Source organism: Sciurus vulgaris (assembly GCF_902686455.1).
Source record: "Sciurus vulgaris genome assembly, chromosome: 4".
NCBI classification, from domain to species: domain Eukaryota; kingdom Metazoa; phylum Chordata; class Mammalia; order Rodentia; family Sciuridae; genus Sciurus; species Sciurus vulgaris.
The window spans coordinates 151,907,589-151,930,389 of record NC_136464.1 but is presented as its reverse complement, the minus strand read 5'-3'; the positions used below and the strand labels follow the sequence as shown (position 1 = coordinate 151,930,389).

At 41.1% G+C, this 22,801-nt stretch overlaps 1 protein-coding gene across 1 annotated transcript; it reads right to left on the bottom strand.

Moving 5' to 3' along the window:
* Positions 1 to 1,919: 1,919 nt before the first annotated feature.
* On the bottom strand, positions 1,920 to 22,801 carry STOML3 (stomatin like 3). Its single transcript, XM_079136666.1, has 7 exons — positions 22,490 to 22,801; positions 11,755 to 11,858; positions 11,601 to 11,673; positions 8,895 to 8,977; positions 6,920 to 7,123; positions 4,243 to 4,377; positions 1,920 to 2,970 (listed from the first exon to the last, which is right to left on the bottom strand). The coding sequence occupies exons 1-7, from the start codon at positions 22,539 to 22,541 to the stop codon at positions 2,743 to 2,745; spliced, it is 879 nt and encodes a 292-aa protein (XP_078992792.1). The 5' UTR covers positions 22,542 to 22,801; the 3' UTR covers positions 1,920 to 2,742.

Below are 22,801 nucleotides of genomic sequence, written 5' to 3'. Positions count from 1 at the left end.
TATTCTGTGGGTGGAGATGGGGAGGTGACTGTTTTGAACATCATCCTTGGTGTTCACATTCCAAGAGCTCTGACTTCTCTGATTCTTCAACAAGCCCTTTGTCCTCAAATATACTAACTTTCAGGGGACACTTCTTTAGTCAACCTCTCTTAATAATGTAACAAATTATCTGTTTTAAAATGCACGACAGAACTAAGAAGGTTTGATGTTGGAAAGAATGGAGTAACTTGAATTTTCTAGGGAGTTTTTGAACTACATCTGTCACTGCTTCAAAGACTCTGATATAACTGTCACACTCCCAACCCCATCTTAATGCATGTGAGATGCAAACAGACTGTGTGCTATTTGTTTGGGTGTGTGTGTGTATGTTTACTGGTTGTGCATTTTGAAAAAGAGGTTCCAGTGAGTGAAAGAATGTTGTTTACCTCCAGCAAGAACCACTAATTTAGAATTTTCTATACGCTGTCAGCAAAGATTTGCATTTTCATGTAAATCACTGAAGTCAAAAAAAGGAGCAACTATGTATTTGTGGAACAAGACTAAGAAGAGATTTTAAAAAGGGTCAGCAAAATTTTGTTGTATAAATCCGGCCCCCTCCTCAGCTGGTTCTCGGGGTCAGAGGCGCCCTAGCCTCTGTGAAGTATGCACTTCAGTTGTTGGGGCACCAGTTAAGTGTTTAGGTAGTGTTAAGGTTTAGCTCTGAGGTGTCCCCCAAAAGCTACTGTTCATGCAGGAATATTCAAAAGTAAAATGATTCGATTATGAGAACTGCGACCTAATCAGTCCATCCTACTTTAAATGGACTGACTGGGTGGTAGTTTTATGCAGGCGAGGCATGCTGCCTGATGTTGGGCCCAGTACAATAGAGTCAGATGTTCATGGACTGAGCCCTCTGAAGCAGTGATCCCCAAATAAACTTTCCCTAATCTAAGCTGTTCATGTCAGATATTTTGGTCACAGCAATACAAAGCCAACTAAGACAAGTGGACTCAGATTCTGGCTGATGTAGACGACCCACCTTAGGTCTCAACTCCATTATAATGCAAGTAATGAGTCTATAAGAACAAATACGAACCTCGGTAAGTTAAGGATGAGTGTTGGATTCATAGCCAGAAGGATCTACTACAAGATTCATAAACTGAGGATTGTCCAAAAATCAGATTGTTTGGTGGAAGAAAAGCATAGGTTATAAAACCAAAAGTGGAGTATGATCCCCATTTGCATTCATGTGTAGTTAATGCCTGTGTCCTGACGGGATCTGAATGAGGAGAGGCTGGGGAGGCAATGTGAACAGAAATGGGGGCAGGAAAGTGAGGGTGGGAGGTTACATGGGGGGCGTAGAGTGTGAAAAAGAGAGGGAGGCACCAAGAAAGGTGTTTTTACACATGTTTGTACACATGCACGTGTAGTCCTGGGTACTCCTGTGGTGTCTGCACTTCCAGAACCTGGAAGTTTGGTATTGAAGGCAAGAAAAGGAATTGGATCCCTTTCTTGTCATCCCCACGTAAAACTCGATGACATGTAAGAACCAAGGCTTTGAATTGAGATCTGGATTTTTAAAAATTCTTGTCCAACACTCACTGGCTAAGGGACCTTGGACAAGTTATTTTTAACCTCTTGACATCACTTTCTCTCCTCTATAAAATAAAGATATTTCTTGGTAGTCCCAACAGGCAGAACACAGTGTAAGACAAAGTGGTCAATAAAAAGCAATTTTTAAAACTTTTCCTGTTATATCCAAGTTGTCAAGATGTAATTGTATTATGAATATGCACTGCCGTAGGAAAACAACAAAGGAATCTGTAAAAAAGAAAAAAAAAATTCCAGCCCATTTCTCAAACCTGAGCCCCAAAGAAAATTATACCTTGATAATAAAAGACCCTCCAATAAAGCATTGTTTTTAAGTACATTCACACACTATGGCTTCTTTATTTGTAGCGGGTTCTTTGGTGGAGAGGGAATGGCGTAGAATTTGCTAACAATTTTGGGCTGCGAGTGACTCTTGAGACAAACAGCAGAGTGGAACCTGAAATCCACAGGACAAGACTCCCCAGGGGTTCCACCTACGAAGCCTTTCATAAGCATTTTCATTTGAAAGCATATGAATGCACTGGAGTGATCCACCTGGCTGTGCCTTCTCCTGCCCTCTGACAACCATCCTGGGAGGCTGGGAATTGGCCTCCCAGTAGGACCTGTAAGGCAGCAAGAGATTGGTGTCCTGAGCTGAGTGCGATTTGTCCTGTGGGGCTGGGGTTGTGTTTGCAGTGGACGTTTTGTCTTGAACATCAAAAGCAATCGTAATTTTTAGCCTTGAGGGGTTTTCCTGCAACTATCAGGGATATAGCAAGTAATTACTTTGGATGTGGTATGCCTATGAGATTTATTTGACTTTACAAGTGATCTAGAGTACTTCTTTTAAAACAATTAGAAAGTAATTTTGAAATCTTAGTCACCAGGAACCAATGATTTCCTTCACTACTGTGAGAAAGTTCCTGCCATAACTCAGAATGACTATTAATTAATTATATAAGAATTTTGCCAAGTTGATTATGTTTTATTACTAGTATACAACCCTCGTTTTTCTTTTCTTCTTTTTTTTTAATAGCCTCTACACATTTTCCCTGCTAATTATTCCAGCTATGGAGTTACTGTGGTTTGAATAGAGCTGTAATTTTTCACCGCCTCTAACTTCTGGCTTCTCCACAGGATTCAAAGGACTCTCTAAGCAATGGACTGGCTACCTCAGGCTCGGTCATTAACCTTCTTGTGGTTATTGTCATAGCTGATACCACCAATGCCCTCCAGTATGTTCATGGGCAGAGGAAACACAATGGTGGAATTCTTCTCAGTGGCTACTGTGGTTAAGGTCTGCAGGTAACGCAGCTGGAGGGCTATGGGGGACTCGGTCAGCACCATGGAGGCCGACTTCAGCGATTTAGAAGCATTCATTTCTCCTTCTGCTGCCAGGACCTAAAATGACAGAAATAAACATTTACAAATGCGACTAGTATTTTCTTTTCCTGGGTCTGTGCTGATACCTGTCCCCCTGGCTCCTGATTTACCCCATGTGTTTCCTCTGCTTCCTTCTTTGGCAAGAATTAGAGTGTCACATCTCATGGTAAACAGAGAAATTGAGGAAGTTGCACGATGTCAGAAGAGATGTTTTACAAATTATGACTCCCTAGATTTCATTTTCAAACCAAAATGGAAGCACTGTCTTTCATACAAATAAACACTTGGCCATCCACCCTGGGAATGTTCTTGAAGCCCATAGATGCCTCACTACCCAAGCATTTGTTTTTAGAGAAGTCTGAAATTCAAGGGCTCCTACTGGCTTTTGTGTTGTTTTTCCTTGAGCATACAAGATGTTTTTATTTCATTCTATTACCAACTTAGTCTCATTCTTACAATGCAGGAATTGTTCCTAGTTCCCTCAGCTCTTGATTACAAGTGGTAGCAAGTGCCAGTTCGTGAGTCTGTTAATTACTCTGCTTTCCTAGTTCTCAGACTGCCCAAGAACAACTTGGCCAGACTCAGCTGACCCCCACGGTGGGTATTGGCTGTCCATGGGAGAGTGATATCTTGTCCATCATCACCCAGTACCTGCTGGAGAGCTACTGGAACTCAGCAGATAGACCAGAGTAAGGAATGAGGACAGAGAAAACAACCTTCATCAGCTCAGAAGTAACAGTCCCTAAAGGGTGCTTGAAGGTTTCTGATTTCAGTTGGTTTCTGATTCTTCAGGAAATCCATCAACACAAAGATTGCAGATCCAACAGATTCAAGGACATTCGGGGATAGGGTGGAGTTACATTTGTAATTCTAACCTGGGTTGTGTTTGATTACTCCCTTTGAATCCAGTAACATGAAACACACCAAACCACGGTACTGGCTGGCTACATCTGAAACACCAGCTTTATAAAAAGGTCAGTTCCTGGACCCACCCCAGACTCTGCCTCACTGGAGCTGAAGGGTTTGGTTTTGTTAGGTTCTCTAGGAGACTCTGGTGTGCAGCCAGCACCAGACTCCATATTGCTCATTATTGTTCAGCACGTTGCTGAGCATCCTCTTGACCTGTTGCCACATTTGTTACCTTTTAATCCAAGGGAATTCTCAGTAAATCTGTGAACAAGACTTTTCCTTAAAAATAAAAAAGAACACCCTGATCTTCTGTTTAGCTCTATCCATGTCTGCCCCAGTACCAAGCAGCATCCCTCCTCAGGGACAGGTAGTGGCCCTTACCCTGGCTCTAGCTTCCCGGGTGGCCTCAGCCTCAGCAGCCATGGATCTCTGCAATTGCACAGGAATCCGGACATCTTTGATTTCCACTCGGGCCACCCGGATCCCCCACAGCTCTGTGGCATCATCAAGCAAGGTCTGTTTGCCAATCAAAAAAGAAAAGACATTGAACAGAAAACAAGTGATGTGATGTTAAGTTTCTGGTATGTTTTGGGAAGGTAATCCTTCCCAAACTTATGGATCCCTTCTTGGAATTGAAGTGAATCCCATGAAGATTTCATGAACAAATCCTAATAAATTCAGTGAGTGGTCTACCAAAAGGGTCCGACCCACAACCACCCCTCAGGATATCAGCATATGATATCAGTATGTGATGGGGATTGGAGACAATGTCCCAGATCTGCTGTCACTGATATCAAGTAGATAGCAACGGGTAAGCTTTTCAGACAGGCTTGGATTTTGTTCAGGCTCTGCCATTTGCAGCTATGAATCAAAGAACTGGCTTTTTTTTAACCTCTCTGGCACTTGATTTTCTCACCTATGAAAAGTTCCTGTCTGAACTGTCATGAGGATTTGCATGAGGTTTTGAGATAATACATATAAATTATCAATACCTAGTAATGTCTCAGTGGATATTATTATTGAATACTTTTCAAGATATTATTTGTCCTACTCTCTTTAATCTCTACCTGATGGTCAGTTTTAAACAAGTAACAAGATATGTTTGCTTTAATTTTTTTAAGTAGGACATATTTTTAAAGCATATTTTAGGGCACTTTTTTTAAGAAGCTTACATTAAAGATATTCTGATCCTTTGTGAAAGCTTAAAACCATGAATGACATCTACCTGGTTGTCCTGGAGAAGGAGGGACAAGAATGCCTGGAGAAATGGTAAGGTCAGAAGGGAAACTCTCCCAAACAGGGAATCAGACATCTCTGCCACCAAATGACAAGTGACCCCTTTCCCTTCTATAGTTTTGGCAGAACATCAAGAGTTGGTGAGAATCACAAGAAGCCAGTGACCTGGCTTTAGAAGGGAAACATCTGAGTTGTCAAACTCAGCAAGTTCTTAAAATGAGATGAGGACTTCTCATGCAGAACTGACATTACCTCATAAAACAGTGCCTTCTTGGCACAAGAGGTCAAGAATGACCCAAGTTCTAACTTACAGAAAGGAAGATAAGAATCAAAATGCAACCAAATTTAAGAAAATAAAGGGCTGGGGATATAGCTCAGTTGGTAGAGTGCTTGCCTCAAAAGCACAAGGCCCTGGGTTCAATCCCCAGCACCGCAAAAAAAAAAAAAAAAAAAAAAAACTATAGAAACACGATTTACAAACTAGAGATGAGGTCCCACCTGCTGCATCCTGCAACCTGCAACCTGCATTACAGGTATCAGGGAAACAAGTGTTCTGTATCTATTTAGAAATTAAAGATGGCAGACTTCCAGAAGGGCTCTACTACTTCTTTTAAAATCAAGTCCCTATTCTCATTATTACAATAATGATGGTGACCACTATTTGTTGGGGGCTATGCCATGTGGACTACACCAAGATGGCTCCCGGCAGCCAGCCAGAAGTTGTTTTGATCACATCAGCGGTGAGGAAGTCGGTTAACATAAACACACTCAGGTGCTTTGTCATTGGCCGTATTCAGGTGAGTCCACGCGCACAACACGTGTTCCCGAGTGCTCCTGCTCGTGCCTGCTCGTTTTGACCTTTACCGTGATTGGGCAGCTGGCTCCTCGCCTGATCTTTGCTTAACTGGCGTGGCCCTCCCTCCGCTTCCTGGAGGGAATATAAGGGGGCAGTAGGCAGAAGGCAAAAAGCACTAGGCAGTAGGCAGAAGGCAGATGGCAGATCGCAGAGTGGAGGACTAAGAACACACCTCTAGGTCGCAGATCATAGAACGCAGTATGCAGGACGCACCACTAAGAAGCACCTCTAATAGACAGCACCTTTAGTTCGCAGGATGCAGGACGCACCTCTAAGAAGAAGCAGCAGAACTCTAAGAAGAAATAGATCTCTGAAGCATAGCAAGCCTCTTTCTCTAAAACTCCCTCTCAAAGCCTCTCTTCCTCTAAAATCAAGCAAGCTTCTCTTCCTCTATAAGCTAGAGAATAAGCAAGTAAGCAAGGAATCAGCTCAGGAATAGAAGTAGTTTATTTCCAGTCCACCTCCGATAAATACCCGCGAGATTATTGCTGCAGGCGGTAACAAATATCTGCAGGATTGTTGCTGCGGGTGGCAACAACTATTATTAATATTGGTGTTATGATGTAAATCTTTCCAGACAAGGCATATCTCTGCTGTCTCAGATGAATCCTCATCTAGCTTTAACACCTCACTGAAATGTAGGAATATAGGGGCTGCCTTGTAATCTAAAATTCTGGAGTAATCTAAATTGAAAATAAGTTTGGTCTCTAGTCTCCTCAGAAAAGGTATGCTATTAATCCATAATTGTGAATTCCAAAGAAATGGGATAAGGGAGATTAAGCTCCCTTTTCCCACCCATATATTTAAGTCTATGCCTTGTAATGATAAGTAATTGAATTCGCACCGGTGTGTGTGTGTGTGTGTGTGTGTGTGTGTGTTAACACACATGGAGTGGGTACATTGATAGTCTCTAATAATTCAAGAGAATTCATTAGGACACAAGCTATTAGTTCTTGGAGTTCTCACCTGGATGCTGTGGGCAATCTCTTCTCGCCCTGCTAAGATCTGGGACAAGGTCTGTGTCCCTAAGACATTTCTCAGAGTGGTCTGAGCCAGCAGAAATGTGGCTTGGTGAACATCATTGACATTAGCCACTGCTGAGACAGCGCTGTAGATTCTGTAGTAGACAACTCCATCCACCTGAGTAGTCACAGAGTCTCTGGTGAGGATCTATAGAGCAAAAACAGCAAAATCGCATGCATATTACATTTACAGCAATTGACAATGATAGCCAGCCCCCAAAGCCCTTCTCCACAGGAAAGCGTTAATGACAGTTCATGCCAGCAGCCACCAAATCCTGTCCTGGGTTGAATATAACTTCATCCTACTTGGTAACAAAATGCCGACACAGATTTGATCCCTGCCTACCCTTGTAACTTCATCTTAGAGAACATTTACATCCCATAGGCAGAAGCTCTTGACTTGCCAAGGTGATAATAGAGACTTCCATTTTAAAAAAGGATCAATAGAACCCTTTTGGAAATCTGTCATTTTCTATTTCTAAATAGATGGAGAACACTTCTTTCCTGATACCTGTAATCTACTTGGTTTTCAGTTTTCCTCAGATGTGATGAAGCAATGCTTCTTAGAAAACATAGATGGCACCAGAGACCATGTTCTATATTCAAGTAAAGCACAACTGATTTAGATTTGTGAAGAGGCTTAGCATTCATCAATCTGAATAATGTGACAAGGTATTTTGGAGCAAATGAGTGATTTCTGTGTGAATCATGGGAAACAGAAGCCAAAACTGTCCATTATAGAGCCAGGAAATCCCTACCATAGGTCAGTAAGCATTCCAGGTGCTGTGAAGAAACTGAATTCTCAGTCCCGTTGTTCCTGAGAGGGACCTGGAGATGTCATTGTTGAGCATTGACTGAGTTCCCTGTCTTATTACCTCTGCCCTCCACTAAGCCCTTCTCCCATCCTAGATCCTACTCACAGTTATCCCCTCCTCCCTCCCGGGTAGCTTTGATAATGAGAGAGCAAATTAATTATTAGTAACTCTGTTTGTCTTTGCTAGTGTCCAGTTATTGGTTTTGGTCATTCATTTATAGTTTCAAGAATCATTTAAAATTCAAATACAGATAAGCCCTGCACAACCTCTGCTCTGTCTCCCCATCTGTCTGCTCTGTTGCACCCAAACATAAAACCAACTTAAGGTCAAAAGCAAAGGTGAGCCAGATGTGGTGGTGTACACCTATAATCCCAGCGGCTCAGGAAGCTGAGGCAGGAGGATTGTGAGTTCAAAGCCAGCCTCGGCAATTTATCGGGGCCCCAAGCTACTCAGTGAGACTCTGTCTCTAAATGAAATACGAAAAAGGGCTGGGGATGTGGCTTAGTGGTTAAGTGCCTCTGAGTTCAATTCCAAGTATCAAAAATAAAAACAAAGATGAGTTATGCAGATATTAATTTAAAAATCTTAGAAGGCGATGAAGAAGATACTAAATAACTGAACACTGCCCTCTGCCTGATTCAATTCAGCTCCTTTGTGAGGTGAGTTATCTGTCTCTTTCATGCATCTGTTCTATCATTCTCCACCTCAGCTTCCCTGCCAAATCTCTCCTCTCAGTCTTTCATTTATCTGGTCATTCCAAGTCTTCTAGTATTTTCTAATGTCTTTATTAGTGCAATATACTTATACATAATAGTGGGGTTTATTTTGACATATTCCTCCAGGCATGTAATATAAATTGTTCCAGGTCATTTAGTGTGTAAAGTCTTCTAGCCTTCTGGTCTTCTAGTATTTGAGCCCTGGTTCTTGACTCATTTGGCAAAGCAAAGCGCAGTAGTTTCATTAGTCACCCAGGGCAATCAGAGCAGGTCCCTGGGGATTCAGTTAATCCTACCCTTATTGTTGAAAAACATACTAAAAGATTTCAATTGCCCATGTAATGGAGATACAGGTTTTACTTCTAGTAACACATCTTTAATCTTTTACCTCTTGTGGAGGAATGTTGCAGGTAACTGTTCGGAGATCAACTTTGACAAACACATCTATGCAGGGCAGGACCAGGATCAAACCTACAAAAAAGAAAATCAATTTGAATTTATACCTGTTGAAAGTAATTACAACAACTAGTCTCCTAGCTATTTGGTATATCATTTTCACTGGTCTCTATATGTTTCTCAGATGATCTTCAATATGAACAATTCAACTTTGGGGGTTAAAGAAGAGCAATTGCCTAAGAATTAAATTCTCTTGGTAAAATGCTAATGATCGTTGGTGTTTAGATTTTGTTTTTGAAGCAATCTATTTCTACCTAAGTGTTTAATATGATGTGAATTTAAAAGGACATTTAGGAAATTGGTTTTCTTACAATAAAGGTACCAACATAAAAAATTCAAGTGATAGACTTTTGGTCTTGAATATTAGTGAGTACCAACATTCTCAGCATCTTCAAATGTATTGAGGGAATATTGAGTTAAAAATTCCAGGGACTGGGCATGGTTGAGCACAACTATAATTCCAGTTACTTGGAGAGACTGAGACAGAAGGACCAAAGCCAGCCTGGACAACCTAGCAAGTCCCTGTTTTGAAACAAAAATTTTTTAAACACTAGTGTGTAGTTCAATGGTAGAGTGTGCTCTTAGCATGCATGAGGCCCTGGATTCAATACCCATCACAAAAAAACAAACAAACAAACAAACAAAAAACCCAGAAGAAATAAATCATCCTGGGGTCTCATATTCCCTGAAACCAATACATTGCAAAACTTAGCCATATTCTGGTTCAAGTACAAGTATGTTTTAGTTTTCAGGTTAAGCCCCATGAGAAGGGACAGCGGCAAGCAGAGTACACTACTGGAATGTTCTCTTTCTTTTGGTCTCTAACATTTCTGAGACTTGTGTCAGAATGACTGACTATTGACTTGCTTCTTTGGTGTCAGGTCACTGTGGTGAAGAACATGGTCCTGAGAGCTAGTGGAGGTAAGTCCCAGCCCTGCCACTTCATACCTCTGTGACAGGGAACACACTCACTCAACTTTCCTGAACTTTGGTTGCTTACTACACAAAGGTGGTAGTGAAGACAAAGCGTGATTCAACCTGATAATGAAGTAAATTGCTAAATAAAGTACCAGGTATGTAATAGGTGCTCAAGAATTAGCAGTTGTTATTATTAATACTTTTATTATTGAAGAATAATTTGTGATTTGCAAAAGTGGAGAAGTTTTCTGCTAGCAATTTGGCTTGTTTCCCTTTTGTCCTTATGACATTCTGAGGTAACTCATTAGCCCCAGAGACATATATGACGAGGGTGGTTATCCTGGGACATTTAGTAGTGAAATCTTCAGGGAAAATTCATTTACAAGAGATACATTTTTCTCCAGAGTCCTCCAAGTTGTGACTGTTCTGCTTCTCTTGCATCCATTATTATAATCTTAGCACCCAGGAAGGGGCTAACTTTGTCTATTTTTCCTCTGTTGGATGATGCTAACACTCCTATCTTGGTAAACTCATAAGAACATCTATAACATATGACTCTTGCCCTCTTTTCCTTGGGCTTTTTATGAAATTAGACAAGTACTTCTCAAAATGCCCAAGTCTCATTCACAAGCTTCACCTTTTGAAGCACATCGTATGTTTTCATGTGACAGTCAAGCACCTGCTACCGTGGTTCATGGCCTAATCCAAAATACACAGAATATCACTATGCATAAAAACCTTTCTGCCTCCAGAGGTCTTGCATTGCAGAAAGATGAAATTTTATTTAATGCACCCTAAGAAGAAGCCAAAAACAAATGTTACCAGAGAAACATAGTTAAAAAACATCATCTCTTAATGCTTTTTGAAAGTCTTTTCTTTCAAGAATATTAAAATTAACCTCAAGAAATTGCCATTTTTTGTAAACCAAAACAAATATTAGCAATTTCATTTGGTTCAACTAAATATACACTGAGAGGTTGTGAGAATGAATTCAATACCTTTTTTCTATGAAATTTGAATACCTGACACCCTCACCTCCACCCTTTGTCAACAGAACAAAAGAAATATTTTTGTAACATGAACCGTTTGGAACATTTTTTCTTCCAAAGTTTTAGAGAAAAGATGAAAATAAATACTACATTCGATATTAGAAAGTCCAAAGGTTCGTCTTTTCCTCCAACTTGGAGAGCAATCTTAGGTAAATCATCAGACCTATGTTGGCTTCAGTTTCTTTATTTTCAAAACCAAGGGACTGGACAGAGGGAGTTGTACCATGGTCTGTTAATCTATTTGCCATGAGAGGAAATTACCTTTTACTCTTCCATTAGCCCTTTTTAAAGAGCGAGAATCAAAACCCAACCCCTTGAATGTTTGCTCCGAGAAAATTAATTGTCTATGTTGGCCATTTACCCTTTCCCCTGTTGTCCTGACAGGCTCTTATTGGCCCTGGTAGTCCACGTCCAGCGAGCATAATCGGCGACTTTGCTCACGTTCACTGCACCTCTCAGGGTAAGAGTTAGGAAACAGATCCAGATTTCTAGACCCTCAAACCGGTGGCCACTCCCCCTCGGGGACAACATCCTTCTATTGTGCAGAAGAGTTCCAGCTTCCTATGATGTTTCTTGGACTCCCACTCGGTGCCACCAGGAAAAAGTACTAGGCGGTGGCAGCAAAAGTAAGAGGTGCCGTGATCTGTGAGGGAGTAGTCCCGCTGTCATACCTGGTCCCTTGGCTTTGTCAGCTTGGATGCGTCCCAGTCGGAATACAACAGCACGCTCGTACTCCTTAATGATCTAAGAGATTAAGGGAGAGCATTTAGCCTTAATGGTTTGCTGGCTAATGTGGACAGCCCCATTTATTTCCCAGGGCATTACCTTCAAGCACATCCAGATGGAGATGGGGAAGGTAATGATCATCAACAGGAGAGAAAGGGAAAACAGAATCCAGCCACAGACACCCAGCTGCTTTTTGTTGATGCCTAAGAAATAAGAAAAAGGCAAGCCTGTGATTGATGTGATCCTTTGAAGGCCACCCAGCTGAGTAGGTGAGGGAACTATCCCCACAGCCTGCCAAGGCCGATACGACTGAGGTGAAGACCCAAAGTTATCCACACTCGCGAATGCAGACAAACACACAATGTTTTCAGAAACTGAAGTGGACCTGTTCCTTCCAAGAAAAGTCTCAAGCAATCAACAGCAATAATTATCATTATATTTCTTTAGAGTTGACATCGTTTATTATTTTCAAAAGACATAAAACTGTTTTTCTCAGAATATGATCCATGGATCACCCACACCAAAGTCTTCAGATTCTTGGGCCCCGTGAATTCTCCAGGTGAAATTCAAAATAACTTAGAGGTAGGTAGGCAGGTACTGTTATCCCCAGAGGGCAACGATGCAGCACTTGGAAAAACTTTTTTTTCTTTTCTTTTAACTAGTGACTGAACCCAGGGGCACTTAACCACTGAGCTACACCCCCAGTGCTTTTCATTTTTAATTTTGAAATAGGACCTTGCTAAGTTGCTGAGGTTGGCCTCAAACTTGCAATCCTCCTGCCTCAGCCTCAGGGGTCACTGGGATTTCAGATGTGTAGCACCAGGCTTGGCTGTGGAAATACATTTTGAAGAGCCCTTAGGCATCAGTTTCTGTACAAATCTCTCACCAACTCTACGGCCTTACATAAATCACTCAGTCTTTCTGGGTCTCTATTTCTTCATCTGTAAGATGGGGATAGAGTTGTCTACTTTGGAAGATTTGGTGAGGACTAAATGAGATGACTTTTATGACTTCTGACCCATATGCACTGCCATCTACATTAGTACTCATGTATGACCACTATTATTCCTATTTTACAGATGGACGGGAATTCGAGGGACTTGTCAGATCTTGATATTTACAATTTCTGACTTTCCGTGGAACTTTGTTGGATCGACTTATTGCATTAGATGTCTTTTGGTTAATCACAAATCATGATAGCAAGGGTATTCTGTCTTCATGAATACTGTCTTGCAATAAGATGGAACTGAATTCAAATTCTACCTCAACCATCTAAAACTGTGGCTTTATTTACATCAATTACACAATTGTTCAGGACTCAGGATGCTTCTTTGGAAAACATGCATGCCTGGCTGAGTCTTTCATTCTAGAATCCTCTCTAGTCACCATTCTACATTCCTTTTATTCTCATTTCCCCATTCTCTTCTCCTTGACAACCATCCATCCCCATGACCACCCCTGCAGCTCTCCCAGTTGAGACCCATTCTCCATGTGAACACTAGAACAATTATATTGATTAGATCTCTCTACCCAGGAAATTCCTCAAACACCATGTCATCTCCATCTCCGTTAAAGCTTTAGCCACCCACCTCATTGCCAAGATTAGAGACGTGGCATTATTTCCTCTTCCCTATGCAACACCAAAGTCACTGGGTCTAACTGATGTCTCCTCAACACCATCCCTACTTAGACATTTTACTGCCATTGAGTCACTGGGATCTGAGTTGTATCTGTTAATCCTTAAGAGAGTTCTAGGCTTTTGTTCTTCAAGCAGTGCTATGATGGATGGTTTTACACATCTGTTTTTTGTGCCCTTGTGTAGGATAAATATCTAGCAGTGGATGTGTTAGGCCAAAGGGACTAGTATTTATGATTCTGACCCATGGTAAATGTCCTTCAAGAAGTTTGTACTCGCCTGCATCCGCACCAACAGCACATGCCCTATTCTCATGAAATAACTTCGAGTTTCTCAATTGTTATATTCTGATAGGTGAGAAGTATCAAAGTTCTAGATACTTTATTTCAGTATTAAAAACTTCCTTATAAATATTCTTTTATGGGGTTCGTTTTTTAGACTATCATTATATGGGATAAAAAGATACTTTGAGCATTCTCAAAAAATATCTTTGTTGTATTTTATGTATTAGCACATATTTTAGCATTAATGACATAGCCTGTATCTTCTCATTGAAAAAAACTGAAGAATAAAACTAGAGTCTTCTGCACTGCCCCGTTCTCAATTCCACTTTTATCTAGAGAAGTTCACTGGTTATCATCAATTTGGTGTATGTTTTAAAGACCAAAGCCTAATGTATTTGCACACATATATTTACATTTAGAAAATGTTAGCTATGACTTCCATATTTTATTTTGGAAAAATGGCACCACACTGTACCAAAGCTTCTACTTTTTAAAAAACATAATCACCTTCTGTATCTTTCCATGTCATTACCTACTCATCTGCCTTAATCATACTCCCCCATGTTAAATCTGTGTTTTGGCTTCGTTAGCCATTCTCCTGTGGATTGACATTTAGTTTACTTGTGATTTTGGCCTTACAAACAAGGCTACCATAACTGTGCTGGTACCTGCCTTGCTGGTCAATACGCATTTCCATGGAGTCTTGATAAAAGTGCTGAGTGGCACATAGTTCTGCCATTATTGATGCCTTTCCTCGCTGCTGACCCTGCGGTATTTGGTATTCAGACACCTTGGGGGATTCTGGGGTCAGTTGTTACCAGTCCAGCACAGCCTCACTGTGCAGCTGGGATTCAACAAGGATACTGAATACACTTAATGCCCTGAGCCAAGTTCTGGATATTTGCCAGGGAACCTCAGCCTTAATAACCAAGCTGCATAAGGAAGAATTTATCACAGAGAAAACTACGGGAGCTCCCCCAGAGTCCCCACAAGCCCTCCAATCATTACGCGTGCACAGGAGGCTAGACTCTGTTAGGTAATAAGCATGCTGAGAGAGAAGTGAGATGACAAGGTGATTAATTTTCTAAGATTTACACCTGAGCATTTGAATCATCAAAGCCGCTACTGCTGATAGAAATGGTGGAGCCTCCACGTGTTGTTTGCTGCTGGCTAAAGGGGGCCTTGAGCCTTTGCCCACCTCCCTGCAGCCTCCCAGCTCAGCCTCCTGAGCTTCCACAGCCCTGGGGGAGACCCCAAGCTGCCGCTTTTGTGGTTTCCCAAGGAGCAAATCTTCCAGGTTACCTTTCCCCTCCCTACATCCACTCCCACCGTGAAGTTATGCTGAGACCTGGATTAGGGATTATAATTCTGAATGAAATGCAATGCTTTTGCTAGCTATGGAAGACCTTCCGAAATTGCCCGCCCTGCCTTCAGGTCATCCTACCCAAGGCTCCTACCAGGCCCTCCCTAGAGGCTGAGGATGATGGAAATAAAGACCACAGCTTACACATCCAATCGTCTGTTTTATTCAAATCCACAAATGTAATGTGTATTTTCTTTGGACAATTGTTACATGACCATAAAACCGTATTACCAAATGCTTACTTTCTGAAGAAAGCTGGATTTTGCTTCCCCCAAAAGATTGCTTCTCATGTCTCATCCATTCACTTAGCAAGTATTTTACCAGTCACATACCAGGCATGTGCTAGAGCTGAGGACTCTAAGAAGAACAAGATGCCAGATTTGCCATCTGGAGTCCAAGTACTTCAGCAAAGAACAGACGAGTTTTAGCCAATGCCTTCCCCTCGTTCTGCAAGGGGAAAGGCAGAGCCATGATAAGGAGCTGAGGAGCCGAGGCCCAGAGCCACTGACTCTGGGAAGAGGGACCTGGAGCGTACACTGGAAGGACTTCGGAGATCAGCAAGACCAACCCTTCATTTTGGATTTCCTGGCAGGCAGCATTGTCACCATTATCTTGATTTCTCTTTAGGCAAAACGGCACCCATGAATTCCACAAACTGACAGGGATTCAAGTCTACTTTTACTGTCTTAGGCAGTGAGGCAAAATCAATAGCACTAGAGGAGGTGAGCTCCGGGCTCTGCTGCTGGTGCTTAGAGACAGCCCGCCAGCCAAAGAAGTAAATACCGTCCAGGCCCCAGGGTAAACCCTCAAGGCAAGATTGGGTGCAGGCCTGAGACCAGGAAGTAGGGATGAATATTCCGAATCACTAGCCCCACTGAAATGGCATTAGAACTGAGAACGAATCATAGTAAATAAGCAAGTGAGGTGACTTGCTTGGTTGCTTGTTTCCCAACTTTAGCTTGGTCAATAGTATTTAAATATTAGATCAATACTACATATGATATTTGACCCCAAATCTGTTATCACAGTCATTTCTTTTCTTAACAGACAAAGCTATACAGTTATTATATTATTTTTAAACATCAAAATAGAACGATGTACATTATACATTAGGAAAATGAAAGTTAAAACCACAAGGAAATATTAGTATGTGGTTCCTAGAAGAGAAATTATTAAAGACTGACAATACCATGTTTTAGCAAGGTTATGGAGCAACTGCAACTCTCAGATACACTATTGGGAATGTACATTGGCACAATCATCTGAAAAAACTATCTGGAAATAACATGAAAGCTAAATATACACCTACTTTATGATCCAATATTCAGCAGAGAAGTAATAACTGAGAGAAATAAGTGCTGAGGACAGGAAAAATGTTCCAGAATGTTCATTGCAATTTTAGTCATAAAAGCCAAGAAACAGTCACTCAATCCAGCAGCAGTAAAATAGATTAAGAAAGATTAAGAAAGTTGTGGTTCATTCATAAAAAGGAAAATTACGCAGCAAGTAAAAAGATAAAACTACTGCTTTCTGCAAAACATGGATGAATCTCCTAGATATAATATTGGGCAATACAAATCAGATACAGGAGTACATGTTTTTTTATTCCATGTATAGGATCTGACTTATATTCTATGATTTATTCAAGAATGACAGAGTACTACTATGAGTGAAGTCAGAGGAGTAGCTATTTCTAGGTAGTGGGATTGTCAGTGGTTGGGGAATTAACTAGGAAGGAACATGATGGAAACTTTTGGGGTACCAGATGCATTATGGGTTTATGTGGGTGTCAATTACATAGATTACACATTTTGAGTGTGTAGAAATAAATGAAGATTAGCCAAATGAGAAAAGCAAAGACTTTTTAGAGTTTGCTATGGCAGGGACTCAGCCATTATCAACTGAAGAGACCCAAAAGCAGCAGAGGCATAAGGAAGCTATAGAGTGGGAAACAGGAAGGCTCAGGTGTGTGCCAGATGGAAGCTGTTGGCTTGGGGAAGTTGTAGGCAGGCCAACCGGAAGTGGGCCTCTCTGGGATTGCTTATGGGAGCAAATTTGGATTTCTGATGCATCCTAAATTGGAAGTGGGGGCAAACTGTAGGCAAACTGTCAGTTTTAATCAAGTCCTGGCCATTTGGCTGATTCTTACAGAAGTTGTTTGGCTTCCTGAATTGTCACTAGAGATAGCAATCTGGCTTTCCACAAACCTGAAATATAGGGACTGGCTTCCTGGGCAGGTTGCTGCAGATTATGGGTCAGAGTTCCATTTTTAGATATGGTCTGGCTATTGTCCCTTTATACATTCAGTCTCCCAAGTCAAACACTTCAGACTCATGCCCTTGACCATATGTATGTCATATTCCAATAAATAATTCAAATAAAAGAGAGAGTATGTAATACTGGGCTAGTTCTGAAGATGGAAACTCACTGCCTGCTCTGCATCCTTAGAAAAGAAAAGAAAAGCCTCAGCAAAGCCAGCCTGCGGGCAGACAGGAGACGGCAGGGCAGGGATGAGAAGAACAGGCCCTGAGTCAGCCAGCCTCTTATTCTGGTCCAGATACCTCCCCTCTCCTGCTTCCATCTTGGTTTCTTCTCTGTCGCATGACCATAATGACAATAATAGCTAGTTGTGAGAATTAAGTAAAGCAATACTTGTAAAAGAATTCTTAGTCCCACAAATGGGCTCTGTTGCCGTCCTGGCCACTGCCCAGGGTTTCCCAGAGGTTGTGCTTTGAACCACGACAGGCTGAGAGCCCCTCAGCTCCATTCAACTTTGGCAGGCATCTCTTTTCTTGGAGCATCCCCCCCCGCCCCGCCCCAAACTTGTCAGTGTGAATTCTTCCTATGCACTTTTGAGATTTGATGCCAGGATTTCAAAAATTCTCTTCCCAGTTTTACAATCTACAACTGTCTTTCTCAAGGACTTTTTGTTTTTCACCTCTTGGCATGTGAGTATCGAGGAAAATAGTGTCTCTATCTACCAGTTTCTGTGGGGAGTAAGAGCTTAGATTCAGTGAGCACCTTTCTCGACGTCTTTTGTAAGCTTTGTAGCTACCTCCAGCCATAAAGACCTGGGAAGCATGTGAGTAAACTCACATGACCCAGACAACCCTCTGCCACCAGCTCCTCCATAACTTTTCTGCTTGCTCACCCCAAACTTTAAACCTTTAAAATATCAACTACCCTTCCAGTGAGCTGGGCTCAGACACACTTCTGGCTTCTCTCCTCTGTTGCAATAGCTTTGAACAAGCTCTTCCTTGCTTGTTTCACTGTTCAGTGAAGTTTTTTCTTTGGCAATTTACATTTTGTTTATTTATTTCTTTTTACCAAAGAGGATACTTTATTTTTTGAGCTCTAATTTATCACAATAAAATTCACCCTTTGAAGTTGTATAATTCTGCAGTTTTCCATAGATTCCCAGTGTTGTGCACCCATCACCAATATCTGATTCCAGATTATAGCCCCGTATCATTAGCGTTCTTCCCCTGCCTCAGCCCTTGGCATTCACTGCCCTGCTTTCTTTCTCTGTAAGATAATGGTTCTTGTATATGTGCAAGAACTAAACTTTCAATAATATACAATGAGACATTTAGATTGCTGAGGATTTTTATCCACTGAAGTTACCTAGTCACTGACATTTCAACCACTTTCAGATAACTTTTGCAACCTGAAGAAATAATGCAGAGAGGCAGCGACTCAGGAGGCTGAAGTAGGAAAAGTTCAAGTTCCAAGCCAGATGCAACAATTTAGCAAAGGCCCTTTCTCAAAAAAAAAAAAAAAAAAAAAAAAAAAAATTAAAGGCTGGGGTGTGGCTCAGGGTTCAATGGTGAGGTATTCCTGGGTTCAATCCCCAGTCCCCGCCCACCCCCCTCAAAAAAAAAAGAAAGAAAGAAAGAAAAAATGCAGAAGTACCAGGTGTTTGGTTCAGAACTACTACATCAGAGCTGAATGGTGATCTTATCATCCAGGCTAGCCCTATAAGAGAACAATACTATGCAATCCTACAGGTCTTCTAAAAGTTATACATTTCAATTCTAGAATCTGTGCTTAGCAGTTCCATGAACTTTAACACATATTATCTACTGTGATCTCTTTTCACCATTCGCTCTCCTTATAAAGAAATACTTAGGATATATTTTGAAAGAGAACATTCAAAAACTTGTAAAAATAATGCACTTAATACCTTATACCCACCACCCAGCTTAAGAATTCAAGCACTGCCCACAGAGGACAAGCCCCCTCGTATAGCCCAGTTCCTGGCGTCCCTCTGTCATGCCCCAGAGCTCCCTTGTGATGATTGCCATCCTTTTCAGCCCAATGCAGCAACAACCCCCAAGCCTGCCACTTAGAGATCAGGCTTGACACACAGACTCTTAGCACAATAAACAGATTCTCAGGTGGCGGGAATCATGGTGGTCTCCATTATAGGTCCAGTGACCCAGAGAACACGCTAACACGACTAGAGACAGACATTCAGGTCTTCACATATCTTTATCCTTTTGCATGAGACTTTGGGTCCCCATCCCCCCACATTCTCCCCTGTCACCTAGCCTCAGGTTTCAACTCAGATATCACCTTCTTTCCTAGGAAGGTGATTCTCATCCTCACCCTTGGGCGCTCCTCTTTTGATTTCCTATCATACCCTCTCTCGTCACTTTTCCTACTGCTTTGCCATTTTTAGTTAACTTCTGTGTCTTCCCTATAAAATTGTAGTGCTTTGAAGGTAGGTATTTTATTTTTATGTCTTCACCTCCTGACCCACAGTGGTTGCTAGACAAATGAAGTGAACGGTACATGTGTACCCACTTTGAAGTCTCAGAATAATGCTCAGCAACATAACAGAGTTTGAACACTCTTGTCTGGAAATAATGATCCATCAGTCGAGATTCTGTTTTCTCCCAAGAGAGTCAATTAAGCGGAGAACCGTATGCCCTTGCATTTTCTCCTTCGTGCTTTCTGCCTCTCTGTCCCCTCACCCCCTCATCATTATGAGAAGAAAATAAAGAGAAAATGTTTTCCTTGCATCATTCTCTGTCCCCACGCTCCCCACGCTTCCAGTCCTCTCTAAAATTACAGTACTGCTAACAAGTACAAGTACTTTGTCCTTAAGATTTAAGCTTAAATATTCTCATGATAGTGTTATTTCTACCCGCAGAAAGTCGAAAACACCTGGAAAGCACAACGGCAGGATAATTAAGTGACCTGTGACACACACACCCTGTATCATGTTATGCATTATTGTTCTAAAGTTTAAAAAAGCATGGGAAAATCATTATGGTAACATGTTAAGAGAAAAATGTCATAAAATGTCAATTTTAGGACCAGTATGACCCCAATTACAGAAATGCATGCATAGAAATAATCTTAGAAGAAAATGAACCAAAATGTAAAAAGTGGTTATTTTTGAGAGTTGGAAGCATAGAGATTCTGAGTTTTCTTTATTTTTGAGCGGTTTCTAATTCTGAATTTTCTGGATTTTTTATATAATTTTTAAAAGTAAATTCAAAATAAAAATCATGTCAAGTGAAAAACAAGTTCTTTGCATTTGCAGAGAAGACAAGATCAGATTATTCCCTGGAGAAAAATAAAAAGTGATAAGAGTGAAAACGGTCACCTTCCCTGGGTTTGAGAAGGTGCATTAGCAATTCTCTCTATTCACCTTCAATTCTGTGAGGATTACAATTGGCCAAATAGAATCCAGCAACTTTCTGGTTCTTTCTGCTGAGAATCAAGGATTCTGAACTTCAAACATAAAATCTAAGTAAAACCTTAGAGGTAAACTCTAAGGTTTTCATCTTTTCATCATCTGAAATTCATTTTCCCTCTTGTCTCTTTCTCTGAAATAGGTCCAAACCTATTTCAGAAAAGAACACTTTTCAGGAAAGTTCAAAATTTCTTAAAAGAAATACAGTAATACACAATGTGTGGGCTCAATCTGGCAACTTCTTGGGAGCTGGTTTAGTTGGAGGATCTCAAACCCAGCTGGATCTAGAGTATTAGAATTTTTAGGAGGGAGGAACCACCTTGCATTTGGACAAGTTCCCCACCAAATTTCTTTTGCCTATTATTGTTAAGAGGAATATCTAAGACTTGGGTAATCTAGATTCTAATCAATTTCACTTTAGAGAAAAAGGAGCAGAAGTGAATGTCAAAAGCTAGTGAGAGGGTTGGGGATATAGCTCAGTTGGTAGAGTGCTTGCCTCCCAAGCACAAGGCCCTGGGTTCAATTCCCCAGCAGTGCCAAAAAATAAGCTAGTGGGTAGTGGTGTGGTAGGAAGTGTTTAACAATGGTTACTGGGAGCACTTCCATTATATAAATACCACCCCCAGTCCTAGCCCCCAAGCAGCAGTTGATTCTAATGCACCCCTTGTGACACCGTGAATTTGAAGTTAGAGATGTGCACAAATGGTTTGTAAAGCTGGCATGGAATTTCTGTACTACAACAAGAACTGTCTAGTACATCCTTGTTGGAGGAGGGCGAGGGCAAACTTATTCCACAAATCTCAGAGGGTGGTCAATATTGCATTTCTCACAAATGGCTCAAAGCACAAAAAATCAGACACAGTAAAATAGAAGTCCCAATCCTCTTTTTTTCTGCCATAGTGTAAGTTTTTCATTATATTAAAAGATCAAAACCAAGAAAACTTCTGAACACTTTCACATATCTCATTGGCAATGCAACTTCAATCATGCTACCTTCCAACTGCTATCTTAACCTTTTAGAATGGAAACTTGACTGTCTCAAGGAATGTTTTGTTTAAAAAGATGGCAAAGGGTATCCTGGAAGAGACGTCCTCCTCCGCTACCATTTCCAGGAGGTATCTGCTGCCTGCAGCATATCAGTGTAGCTATGCCTACTTCAGCAACGTAAATGGCTTTAAACATACACTTTTAAAAAATAAATTAATAGTGATAAATGTGTTCTTGATTTGCAACTTCAACTACGACTTTTTGGTGACATAAGGTATAAGGTGAGGGTTGGATACACAGGCACACATGCTACCACCAACACTATCATTGTGGGTTTCTAAACTCTCCAGTTTTTAACCTCTCCAAGACTCGGTCATCTCAGTTGTAAAATCAGATTATAAGAGGATCTACTTCAGAAGTACTGTAAGATTTGAAAAATAATGCAAGCAAATGACTCTTTTTATGTTTAATAATATTTAAGGTTGCAGTTGGTTCTTAGGGGCTGGGTTTCATTTTACTCAACTTCTCTCCATTTATCAAACATGATGAAACTTAAACCAGTTTTTTCTTAATCATAGTATTATCGGATGTATTTGAATACATCTTTATCTTTGCTATTTAATGTGAAAAAAGGAATGCAAAGATAAATACCAATTCCATCTCAAAATGAAGAGAAGGACGTTCAAGAAGTAAATAGAACCAATATAAGCAATGAATCCCAAATCCTGGACTGTAAATGGAATTGAAGTCAACTTCAATACGTACACCCCATGCTTACTGATAGAGATGAACCCTAAGCTACGATTCCTGCTTTGCTTCCTATGTACACAACATGCTTCGAACAGGAGAGAAGATCATACCCACTAAATTGTCTTTATCCTGCTTCTCAGGCGAAGACATCCCAGCGTCCATCTCATGCTTGGGGATCTCTTATACTTGGCAAGTTTTCATGGGTTCAGGGCCAGGCCTGGGCAGCAGGCAGCACGGGCAGCTTGGGAGAAGGCAGAACAGAAAGAGTGAGAGAGTGAGGGAAGTTCCTGCTCTTCAATGAACACCCTGAGGACTAGTTACCCTGGTGAAGGAAGCCCAATAACATAAACAAAAGATTTACTTCATGACTTCACAGTGTCTTTGTTCAGAAAGAAAATCCAAAAGAATATGAATTGAGGGTG